Source organism: Amphiura filiformis, chromosome 14 (genome assembly GCF_039555335.1).
Source record: "Amphiura filiformis chromosome 14, Afil_fr2py, whole genome shotgun sequence".
Lineage (NCBI taxonomy): Eukaryota > Metazoa > Echinodermata > Ophiuroidea > Amphilepidida > Amphiuridae > Amphiura > Amphiura filiformis.
The window spans coordinates 8,555,411-8,568,500 of NC_092641.1; the positions used below are offsets into that span (position 1 = coordinate 8,555,411).

Consider the following 13,090-nt stretch of genomic DNA (forward strand, 5'->3'; position numbering starts at 1 on the left):
AACGATACTTGCACTTAAATATCTCTTATTCACAATCGCCACAAAAAACTTTTTCTTGTTCTAAAATACTTTCCTCATTCTATGAGGTTTTGTACAGTGTTACCTTAATCGTTAGTACTCGTGATTAGCAAAATCGACCCATTCAAAGGAATCGAAATGCGAGATCAGGTTGCTACCATATATTGACGTGGTAGGCATTCCTTTAACACCGTCAAACTTTCCAGCAAAAGTAATAGCGACATATCGGTAATATAGAAGAAGGGAATCAATACTAGTAATTCACTTAACTTCCCAGAGGATCTCACCTGTTTTTTCTGGTCGAAGCAGAGCTTAAGGCAAGTGGAGTATTTAACCACCAATAAAATAGACACTTACCCGCGTCTTTACTTTGATTTTACGTTTCCCAGGTAATGAAGGATTTTCCAGATTTTCTACAAGCGGACATATCGATGCATTTAAATCGTAATCTTCTCAACAATAGCGCTGCTTTCAGAGGCGTTAATCATGGATGCTTGAGGGCGTTGTCTATGAAGTTTGTGACGACTCACACTGCACCAGGAGATATATTACTACATCGTGGAGATAATTTGGGAAATATGTATTTTATATCCAGAGGATCTTTGGAAATATTAAGAGGAAATATAGTACTTGCGATTTTAGGTATGTATTAACATTATATTATTGTTTAATCGTTCCTTTTTAGTCCACTATAGCTATCGTTAAGTTATTGCTACAGAGTGCAACAATGTCAATATATACCCCTTGGATGACGAGTCTACCAATTCGTCATGGAACAAAGGGTAATATAATGACCCAAATGGGGAAACATTTACATATGATGAACTTGTTCAGTCCAGGTCTCCAAAAAAGCATGGGGGCAATTGATTGTCAAATGTTGACAGTTTGTTACAGGTGTCATGCTGATAAAAAGGTTAGCTAGTTTCGTAGTCTAATGAAATATGCGTACATTAGATACCACAACTTCATCAGATGACGTCATTTCCCTCCTTGCACCTTCAATCACTACCTCGGTTAGCAGGATCTTGAATATTGTTAATCAAGAGTAACTGATCTACTTTATAATTTCTGTCTAACTGTCTTGCCAATATTATATAACTAGTAGTGCCGTAATATTTTATGCTAATATATTATTCCTGATTACTCCCTGACGCCATCTTACAGATCCATCTGACATATTACTGGATTAAAATTAACTTGTTTATATCTCAAATTGATATCACCAGGAAAAAATGACGTGGTGGGAGAAAACTTCTGCTTACGTGATGACGTAGGCAGGTCAAAGGGTACCGTTAGAGCTTTGACCTATTGTGACCTCTTAGCACTATCACGTGAAGATTTAATGGATGTTATACAACTTTATCCAGAGTTTGCCGATCATTTCGCCAGAAAAGTTGAAGTAACTGTGGACATGCGTGATGTAAGTAGTGTACTGGTTTCACTCACGTTTTAAAACTGTATTAACGCAAACAACAAAAGCTAACAAAAGCGCGTACTTGCTTGAGTGGACCTATAGAACGATTTAAAGGGCCATTGCGGGATTACGCGCTCAATTTTGATCAATGTTCATTTTTAGATACGCAGTGTTTGTCCATAGTTACTAATTGTAATGGACTAATTGTAAATGAGCTTAATGCGACGCTCACAATATTACAGATTTTTGTTGTATCTAAATCACTGCTCAGTGGGCTCTTTGAGTATTTAGTTCATCACAATAAGGCAATGCTTTCTCATTTGATTATCTTTGTCAACAAATATTTGACTTTGAGAGGGTGACGAACCAAATTAACATTTATGATGATGTCAAACTGGTAATTGGTGGGTTTTTTTCTTCTTGTTGTTGTTTTTGTTGTTGTTAATCTGATTGTAGGCCTAATATTTCAATGTTGTCTAATTTTTTGTCTAATTCAGCACTTCATCATGAAAGACACCTGCTTAATCCACACACTCACTCTATAGTGGGGTAGTCAAAATCAAAAGAAAAACAACTTTAAAAAAGTGACTTGGGCAGGTTTGTTGCCGTCGAGGGCATCCGTCCTTAGCGTCATTGGGCTATTCCATTTGATATCCATGCGCCCACTATGGAAGACATGACCTTAATCGTCCATACAGGGAGTGTGAATTTTAAATGGGGTTACCTGAATGGGTGACTCCATGTGAAATCTACACTCCCTGTGTGGGCGATTTAATGAGGTCTTCCATACGGGGTGTCACAAACGTTCCCCTATTTAACCATAAACTACAAGGTGTATATAAAACGTTAGATTATCATGGATTCAATAATTCTCTATGTTTTATACCAGAATTCAATAATGGTCGATAACGTTTGTGACATTACAGTACATTCTATCCATTACATAATACTATTTATCTTCTCAACACAGCCTGACTTGGACACGCTTCCTCCAAATGATGCAAGTATTCGTAACACAAAACTTGGGTCGAGTGCCAGTGGCAGCCAACCAACAGGCATGCAAGGTGATCTACGTCACGATCTACCAGGGCTACACGGACTAAATATCCTCCAAGCTTACGAGCGGCAACGTAAAGCTCAGCAATCCGGTGCCAGTGCCGATACACATACTCGGATAACACTTACACCATTTGCTAGCACCGAGAATGTTGGCAGCAAGGATAGCGTAGCTTCAACCCACAGTTCTTCCTACGGCTTTTTTAAACGCAAACAGAGAAGGGGGAGAGGTAGAGGAGGTGAGATCACAACCTTATACCGTAGTTTGTTGCTTAATGGGTCTCATAACGACCCTTTTCAGGTTGAAAAGTAAACATGATCTTACCAACTATCCTATGTGAGAAATGCAATGGGTCATTACATGTCATATAATGTTAACCCAGCAAACACAAAACGTTTTCGACATTATTCGCAAAAGGTTATGAAAGATTGTCAGAAAACGTTTAAATGTCGGGTTATATAAAGGGTGCATTAATGGTATAAAACGTTTTCATAACATTAAATAACATTTGTTGGTAATGTACTGCACAGCACACACAAATGTTTTACAGAAAACATTTAAATGTCGGGTTATATAAAGGGTATAAAAACGTTTTAGTAACATTCCAAAAACATTTTTGAAAACTTAGTACAAATCATTCTAAACAAAATGTTATTTTGGGGTTGAAAAAAATTATGGAAAAGATGTTTGCCCATAATATTTACAATAACGTTTTTAAAATGTTTTCACGACCTTTATATAACCCGACATTTAAATATTATTAAAACGTTTTGTAAAAAACATTTTAAGAACATTTCTGTGTTTGCTGGGTGCAAATATTTTAACATAATGTTATTTAAGTGTTGACAAAATATTTGGCCAAAAAGGTTTGCAAAAATAGTTTACAATGACATTTCGAAAACATTTAAAAAATATTGTTGTAGTGTGTTTTTATACAAAACGTTTTCATGACCTTTATATAACCCGACATTTGAATGTTATTAAAACGTTTTTATGTAAACCAAAAGCCAAATTATAACTTATTAAAAACGTTTTTAAAACGTTTTTGTGTTTGCTGGGAACTTGTTTACAAACCTTTATATCTGATAAAAGCCCATAAACCAATGTGTCAAAAGTGACAAATTGTAGCTTACGGAAAATTATGTTTTGGTTTGTTATCAACCAAATTACAAGCAAATAATGACTTGAATGGAAAGCGGCGGATCTAATTTGTATATTCTTGGGAAGATTTGCTGACCATGAGACATAAAATAAAAGCGATAGATCCTATTTTGTGTCTTCCACAATGACATACTAGTTTTTAACGTTTTCTATTAAATATACTATTGCCAAAAGCATGCCAACAGACTCGGTTTACCGTGTACATACAGCATTGACTACCATCTCATAATGTCACCTGGGTGTGATTTACTAAACTCTTTGACACGTCGTACGCAAAGATCCAGTCGTAAAGCTACGTGTACTCTTTGCTCGTTGTACCATACGCCGATGTGTACCTGTTGCAAATCCCTATAACCTGTGATGTCAATATGTATATTCAATCGTCATTCCTGCCCAGAGAGTCATCGTCGACTATGTACAAGGCTATGATGCACTCTAAAAGATGCACACACACGTACAACACAAAAGTATTGCAACATTGCAGAAAAAAGAATTCCGCAAACTGATCAAACTGATCATTGATCAAACATCCTGTCGATTCCACATAATATACTGCATAGAAATGTTCTTTACTGAGATAAGTAATTTGGTGCTAATAAATGGGATGGAAGTGTCACTTGTGGTGATACAGGGTTCAAAAGAAATACCCCCCCCCCCTAAAATTACAAATAATTTCTTTGCATAACTTGACATACATTTGGTTGATTTGAAAAATTTAAAAACCTGTGAATAGATGAATCTTTTTGCTACACTCCTAACTTTCTTCTTTTTGAAAATCATTTTTCGTTGGTCAAAAATTATCACATTTCCCAAAAATGATGCTTTCAGAAAAAGTTGCACTTTTCAACATCCTATACATGTAATGTACACAAACCTTCTCGATATTAACGTGATCAATGTTTTGATTGACCTAATTGTTAGTTAATTTTCTTAAATTTTATGTATCCGGTTACTCAGTCACCCATGTAATCATCTTTCAGTATAAAACAATGATTCATTGACATGAATTTTGACATGAATGGGGTTTTTAGTCAGTGTTTCAAAAATGGTAAAATCACTATAGGAGCAGAAATAAGGTTTGTAGCGTGATGCTTATTTCTTCCGTTGGCTAGAATAGATAAAAAAATTTACTTGCAAATGGTAGACTGAAACAGGTGCAAAGATCTATAGCAACGTCTCTCTTGAATAAAGGCGTACATGACAAAGAAAAAATGGTCAACAAAGATTGGAGGTTGGAAGTCAGCATCCAACTGCATGCAGGCAACCTCTAGTGGCCACATCATGAGTGTTACATTTTTATCCAATAAAGCCATCATTTTAAATCAAAATGCAAGATGCTTCAACTGACCCACTACAGGTAAATGTTCACCGTTTTGGTCAAATTTATGCGTGGAGAGCTCATTTCTCCACCCTAGTGATTTTATCATTTTGAAGCAACTGCTGATTAAAAACATCAAAGAAAATCTCATTTTACGCCAAAATTAAGTTCAACAAATCTTTGTTGTGCACTGAATGATGGTTGCATGGATGCCTGAAGGAACAGAAACAGAAAGGTGAAGGAAAAAAACATGAATTAAATCAACCTTAACATTAATATCGAGAACGTTTTGTACGTAATGTAGTAAAGTGCAACTTTTTCTGAAAGCATCATTTTTGGGAAATGTGAAAATTTTTGACCAACAAAAAATGATTTTCAAAAAGAAGAAAGTTAGGAGTGTAGCAAAAAGATTCCTCTGTTCACAGGTTTTTAAATTTTTCAAATCAACCAAATGTATGTCAAGTTATGCAAAGAAATGTTTTGTAATTTTAGGGGGGGGGGGGGTATTTCTTTTGAACCCTGTATATCAAGAGCCTATTCCAATGCTTTCAATGGCGCAAAGACGGAAATCCGTTCGAATACGTCGACGAAACTTTAGTCCACAAAATATGTCGATGCCAATGGTCTCTAAATGGTTTCAATAGTTTCTGTACGGTATAAAAAATAGTGATTGGAGAATGATTCATGAGAATGTCAGGTCAAATAATATTAACAGCCTTAGAAAACAAAGGTCCTTCACGGTTTTGGAGGACTTAGAAGAAACAAAGGTAACGTGCAAGCACACAAGGCATTGGCTGACCTTGATTTACACCAGAATATTGTCTTGTGTGTTCATTACGTGTTTAAATGCCATTATGTCCGTTATGGAGTAGCCACGAGACCTTATAATTGCAATTGACATTCCTGAGTCCCATAATCATTGCAAGATGTCAGTCATCTTGTGACTGTTATTTTCATCTATTGACCACTTCCGTGCTACCTTCTTCCGTAACAATTTTCCTGATACCTTGCAGAAACCGATTTTTCATAAAGGCATCTGAACATTTTGTGGACTAAAGTGTCTTTGCCTTTTCATTTAAACGGATTCACTTCTTTCTCCCATTGTAGGCAAAAGTCCTTACGTGACACCTTCCATCCCATTTTTAGCCTAATCGTACTTATTTCATGCAAAGAACATTTTCATGCAGTATGTTATGTGAAGTTGTCAGGATATTGGATCAATGTTCAACTACAGTTTGCGTAATTCTTCTTTTTCAGCAATGTTGCAATACTTTTGTGTATTTTTAAATGTATGCAATTTTATGATAAGACAGCTTTCATACATTTTTTTGAAATTTTAAATGTGACTGCTTCGTTCTTGAATTATAAGACCTAAAATGACATTTCAATATTGAATCCTGTCCACGGATTTTTCTGGGATCTGGGATCAAACGGGGATTAAGTTCATGTCAAGACCTTAACCATTTTGCTACTCTGCTTTCTTTCTAGAATTATTAACATTCTTCTCATTTATATTTACAGATTTAATGGAAACAGCCCATTCTATAGAGATGGGAAATATGGCGGTGATGGAAGATGACGAGAATGAAAGCGCCGGAAGTGACGTTCCAATGTTACACCGGAAATACAGACACTACAGTGAACCGGCAATTATGCGCAAAAAGAGCCCATTGGCAGCTTCCACAAAGTCTATGGAGACTCATTTTGATTCCACAATACATAGTGTACCACAAGGGAAGGGGGCACCAGAGTTAGGAAACAGAGAGGCACCTGAAGGTGCTGTAACAGGTTCCTCGCCAAATCAGGGACATTCCAACTTTCAACCGTCCATTGTTGTTGAAGATATGGGTGAATCAAACAGTACTGCCGTCCATAGGAGAATAGACGGGCTGTATATGCAGCTCGAAGGATTAGAACGTAAGTTTGATGAGCAAAAATGCGCTATCATTGAAGTGCTTCTTGGTAAAACAGTACTTACGTCTCCCACATCTAGTTCACCCAATATGCGGCCTGGTTATCACCCTATGCCAGTACGCAATCAAACACCTTCAAGCACCTCTTACAGGCATGGTGATTCATATAAGCCTGAACTGCCGCCTAAACCAAAGGATCTGAAAGCTAAACTTGAGTCAAGCGAAGCAAAAAAGCCTGACAAAACGAGCCCCAAACAGTAAAACGTGAATATGTTTCTCCTACAAGGAGTCCACAACCCAGACTACTTCGCCGTGAGCAGGAAGACGGCGGATTCAGACATTCCTCGCTTCCAAACTCTATTTCAAAATCGGAAAGTACAATATCATCAGATCCAGGAGTAGTTGTAACTTCTATGTCACATCCTCCTCAAGGGGTCAATCCTGGACCAGATACAGATAGACGAAGAAATCCAGGTCATTTAGGAAGACCTGGTCGAAGAGGAAGAGGAGAAACAAGACCGTATTCTGTTCCAGGTAGAATACAGGGTCCAGGAGACAGAGGTGGTATGCAACATGCACCTGCGCTATCATTCCCTGCTGGTAACTGGACAGGGTCAGAGGTCATATGGTTAGAAAGAAAAGGGGACGACACCAGCTCCTCAAGGTTATCATCAACATCTTGTTAATGTTGGTTTGTGATTTAGGTAATATTGCACTTATACCAAAGAGTTTAATATGATTTTATGATAGATCTGGTAACATTCCTTCAGTTTTTTGTTTGTTTTCTTTTTCACAGAAGATTGTAATCTTTTTGGCAAAAATATCACTGCAACACTTTAACTTTTTGATAATTTAAATATTTATGATTTCTTTGCGATAAATTCCCCGTATTATTATGTTAAAGTGGCAATCCTGATGACTTAAATACATTCGTCTAAATAGTGTGTGTCTTTCATCCCCGGTCACAAGGGTAATTTTTTTGTATTTTTTAGGTGATAATTTAAAACACATCTTAAAATTTGCGCGTATTAGAAAGTCGCTCAAAATATTTTTAAAGATTAACACATACATGTGCGCAAATCTATAGATGATCGAATGCTCTTATAGCAGTTTTCAAAGTTCGATAGCCTGGGTATGCTGGTGTTTGATTAATTTCTGTACTTCAGTCCAGGAATTAATAACTTCAGTCCAGGAATTATTGTATGTTGTGCTAGGTTGGGTACTATAATATCAGCGCATTATGTTTAAGAAATCAATAACCGAACTAGATTTACCGGCTGCAGGTCAGTCTATTATCGAGTATGTGGCCACCATCTTCTTAGAAACAGAAATAATCATGGGAATCCTATAATCTGGCTTACTTGAAGTATGGAGTAATTCAATCCAAAGATGCTAATGGGATTGCGAAACATACACATGCATTTATGACCGCATACGTACAAAAAATCCTTAAGGAACCGTGTTCCCTACTGATGGGGATGTTTATGGTTATATTAGACGTGCTTCGTTAATTTGACGATCATGCAGTTGTAATTTGCATTGATGGCGCTCTTGCGTGTGTCTGCCAAAAGTCCTCCAAAACCTATAAGGTAGGGTTACTTCAACTTCGGGGAAGAAAGATAATTTAAAGGTTTGCTGGACTTAAGAACGCTTTAGGTTGTACAGTAAGGTGCGCCACTGCCTTTTATTCCATATACAATGTATCGTTCTGTATCAAATAGAGTTTGACAGGAAGTGCGTATCGTATTGTACGTACCGTTATAAATCAATTGGACGCGGACAGGAATGACATATCGTATTATACAGGGTGACCCTGAACGAATTTCATTGTCGAAAACTTTCTTGAAGTATAATTTGTTTATGAAAATACCTCATTTTCAAACTGTTTCACTGATTCAAATTACAGTCAATTGTATGTGTTGAGAATGAGGTATTTTTTGTAAAATTCTCATAATGTCCCGTTTTTTATATATAATAGAGGAGTCATCAATAATCAAAATTCATATAGTATATCCTAGCTGTTTTATTGCTCAACCACATCAATTATATAGTTATGTTTGTTCGTGCAGTAAAAAAACAACTATTAAAGTTTCCGACGATATAGTTCTTTCATGAACACCCTGTACAAGTGCCCCAGCTTCTGTTACTACTTGATGAGTTTAGATACAAAAGGCGATATATCCATTTTTCTCGATTAAAGAACATAATTAGAAAAAATTAAAAGATTAAAGTAGGGTGTCAATTTCAGCTAGCAGTATAAGTCAGATGTTGGCTGCCTTAAGTCAACCAAGTTAGAAAATGGCGTATATCGCGTTTTGCTTCATTTGTTCCTTTAAGAGCAAACACAACATAAGAATACTGATTTGTTAAATTGCTTTCTTTGTTTGGTCTCTTAATTTGAAACATTGTACTAGATCGGTAAATACTAATTAAATATAGTGTTTTATGTGATTAAATATGTAATTATGTAAATTTAGATTGATATCTTTTTTGATTTGATGTGCCAAAATGTACATAGCAATAAGGATAAATAATTGTTTAAGAATATTTGTATAATTGTAACTAGCAACAGGGAAAAATATTTTATTATCATTGCTGTAGCATTTCTGACACGACATGCAAGCAGATCATATATTCCTTAATACTCTTTTGGGGCTCCATGAAAATGGCCTTAAGGTCAAAAGGTCACAAGTATATGGTCACGACATGATGATACAGATCGCAGTCTCACTTTCGCGATTATTAAGTGTTGACAAAATATTTTGCACAAATGTTGGCCAAAAATTATTTGAAAATCATGTTGTAGTTTTTTGTCATATAAAACGTTTTAATAATGTTTTCAAGACGTGCTTAATTATTAAAACGTTTTTGACCAAAGTGAGACACGTTTGGTGAAAATTAAAACCGATTCCCAAGGAAAAATTCATTGAAAATGAAATTGCTCACCTAAGAGCTTTCGCTATAATAATATTGTTACAATTGAAAGGTTAAATGTAAGTTACACAATGCTGCAGCAACAAAAGGATTATTAACCAAATAATAATTAAAAAAATGAAATAATTGAAATACGTAACTTGCTATATGCAAGGGCAATACAATGTATTTGGAAGGAAATACGATGCAAACTAACAATAAGCGTATTATGCTTTATGCTTTATGCAGCTTCTGTAACAAATATAACAGTGTTCCACCTTAACTTTTCAATAACAAATTGACCTTTTCGGTAAATCCCATAAGTAGTTGCGAGTAGACCTGAGCTGTCGTCTTCTGACATCACGCTGATGCGCACATCGTTTAGTGTACATCGCTACTGCGCATTTCAAAGCCGTACAGCAGTAACGATGTGCACATCGGTGTGACCGATCTAACCGCAAAGGCTTATGGGATTTACAGAAGAGGTAAATTGTTGTATAGTGTTAAAATGAATCAGAGTTACCTTATACCAAAGCGCTTTCACTATAAATTGTGCTGGCGTGCCACTACTATTCAGATTGTAAAAATGCCGCTTGCTCTCCCCTGTTCTGACTTATTTACCCCCCCCCCCTCCTTTTTTTTAAACCTTTAATCCTTCCTGGGGTTTATAATTATTACTGAACAGCCTCACGTATATGGACGGGTTATTCTTTAGGTCGGAGTGTTGTCATAATATTTGTCTATTCTGACTTCCTCAAACTTCTTCTGACACTGGAGTGAAAGATTGCTGTTGTAGTGCAGAGGAAAGTTAAGAGAACTTTTTAAACAGCAGCCTGATCTTTTCACGACAAAGTTCAAAATATTGTCAATTTTAATATTCTCTCAATTTGTGTCAAACCGAAAAGAATGAAGAGCAATAATGTGACAGTTCTTACACTCCAATGCAAAATTTAACTTCAGAACCAGGGGTTGAGGGCGTTAATTGGGACAAATTACGCGTGCAGTGAGAATCCGAAATCAATGTGACTCAGTGCTTAGAGGGGTCTGTTTCTAGTAAAAACACGCCCTTAGGCACATTGTTATGATGTCACGCACGTGTTCAATACTGTTTATCTCTTAGTCATTAAATGCATTGAGAAACAATCGTGCTTTTATACAACCAACAACATTCCCATGAATTGTGTTTGAAAGGTGACGTTTGCGAATACAAAAATGAGATTTGTGTGAGATAAGTCTTAGTAGATGTGGATTTTATAATAAAAATGTGTGTATTTTTCTTTGTTTTTGAGTTGAGCAAAGACTGATAGACCATACGTGCGCAGTCCCTGTACTTCGGGATAAAATCTATTATGCTATACGATATCACTGCGCATGACGCAGTTTCAATCCAATGACATTATAAAGAGCAACATGTTCCGAATGTGCCCAAAACTGTAGCGGGCATCATTTATTGTTCATATTTGAATTCGTAGTAGAATATATTTTGCTTTTCGACCGATTAATAATTGTGTGTACGGTGAATTACGAGAAATATAGTGCTAGGTTTAAGATTTGTGACTAGTTGAGTTGAAAAACTATTGAATATTAATGAAAAACATGTTTATCACTATTATAGTTCATTTTACCTGATCTAGTTACATAACTCCTTTTTAAATTCTACGGAAATAACCTTGGTACTCAGTATAATCAAGAGGTTGCGAATCCCATACGCCGTGATCGTACGTCCGGAACTATTCGAAATTACTTTCCTTTGGCGGAGCGAGGTCGTTTATATGTAGCCATTATTGCAGATTCCGACGTACGAAATGAAACGTATGTTTTACTATTATATCAAAGAATCAAGGATATTGAACAATGGCTACTATAAGACGATCTATTTTGTTTGTAAGAAATCATTATAGTAAAGTGACAGTGAGGTGTGAAAATGTATCTCCATTCATACGTGCGATTCATACGTGCAAATTGTCCATATTGGCCAAATAAAAGAGGTTACGATTTGCAGCTTTAATGCAAACTTCGTCGTGTAACGCTTGAATGGCGTTGAATTTGACAGTTCTGTACTGCGTCACGTGGTTTATGCAACGCGACAAATTTTCCCCACGAAAAAAGTATTATTTTGAAAACGAAGTCATGATATATTCATATAGTGGTCCTTAATTTACTGAAACATTTGTCTTTGTTGAAACCATAATATATGAAAAGCACGGAAATATAAGTAATTTTAAGCGGTCTGTTACTCCTGCTTAGACTAATCAAAAACAGGCTGAATTAAGTGTTTTTAAAAATTATATGCAGACCGTTAAATAATAAGCCCAATCGGCATTGGAAGTTTTCAATGCATTGTGGGACAGTTTTTGCAGTTTTGGGACACTTTGCCCTCTGACCTATTGGCAAAATTTAGAAAAATAGGTTTTGTGCGTACAAAATATAATCTAAAATGTTTTACAAGAATGAAAACAAATCCAAAAAACATTGTTATTGAATAAATTAAATATTTTAATGATAATATTATGACAACAATTAATTAGTTAATAATAATTACAGCAATTTCCCCGATATGTCAGAGGTCAAAGTGTCCAAAACTGCTCTCAAAAACCGGAAGTTATAATGGCGATTGTAATGTCGCCCTCCAATGACCAAAATATATTGGTTACGCCCTTTGGTCACAAGATAACCTATATAATATGGTCACAAGAGGGCGGCTGTAGAATTTTAAGAAGCTGAACGCCGTATGCAAAATCGCTGGTTGAGTACGAGTATGTACTGTACATGTACAGCATCATGCGGTATTTACGAGTGAATGAACGGGCGTATGAACGGGGGAATGAACGTGCGAATGAACGGGCGAATGAATGTGTGAATGATAGGGCACTATGGCGAAAAAATAGACCATCGCAACCTCTCTTTTGATCATAAGGGGGCATGCCGCAAATATCGGTATTATTTGGTGCCTATGATCTCCTTTTATAGGTCCATTTCGGTATGAAGTGGGTTTTTTAAGTTTCCGACAAAAATAGTTTCTGTTTTGTTTTGTAATTTGAGATTGCAACGGACTTTGGATAACAAAAAACCTAACGAAAAGGCCCGATTCTTTTTGTCTGTGAGTTACAAATTGTAGATCAAAACTATTGATAATGCGCACAGAGAATGATGGGAATTTTCATGCGTTTTTTAGGCTGTTTTATACAAGTGTGCAGCTGTTATTGTGATTTGTTTCTAAAAGAATGAACCCATTGTGAAATAAAAAATTATTGAATAGAGTGAAAGGAATTGGATAACATTATTGCACTTGAAGA

At 36.1% G+C, this 13,090-nt stretch overlaps 1 protein-coding gene and 1 long non-coding RNA gene across 5 annotated transcripts in view; both read left to right on the plus strand.

The window, feature by feature from the left end:
- Positions 1 to 7,295, plus strand: part of LOC140169646 (potassium voltage-gated channel unc-103-like) — a 335,180-nt gene extending 327,885 nt beyond the window's left edge. For all 4 annotated transcript variants that reach the window (XM_072192927.1, XM_072192928.1, XM_072192930.1 and 1 more), the window contains 4 exons: positions 408 to 660; positions 1,245 to 1,438; positions 2,403 to 2,727; positions 6,490 to 7,295. In XM_072192927.1, the coding sequence (XP_072049028.1) occupies positions 408 to 660; positions 1,245 to 1,438; positions 2,403 to 2,727; positions 6,490 to 7,142 (1,425 nt within the window). In that variant the 3' untranslated portion in view covers positions 7,143 to 7,295. The remainder of the gene's footprint in view (positions 1 to 407; positions 661 to 1,244; positions 1,439 to 2,402; positions 2,728 to 6,489) is intronic.
- A 1,201-nt stretch (positions 7,296 to 8,496) lies between these two features.
- On the plus strand, positions 8,497 to 8,961 carry LOC140169647 (uncharacterized). Its single transcript, XR_011861377.1, has 2 exons — positions 8,497 to 8,728; positions 8,812 to 8,961. It is a non-coding gene; the product is annotated as an uncharacterized lncRNA (long non-coding RNA).
- The last annotated feature ends 4,129 nt before the right edge of the window (positions 8,962 to 13,090 follow it).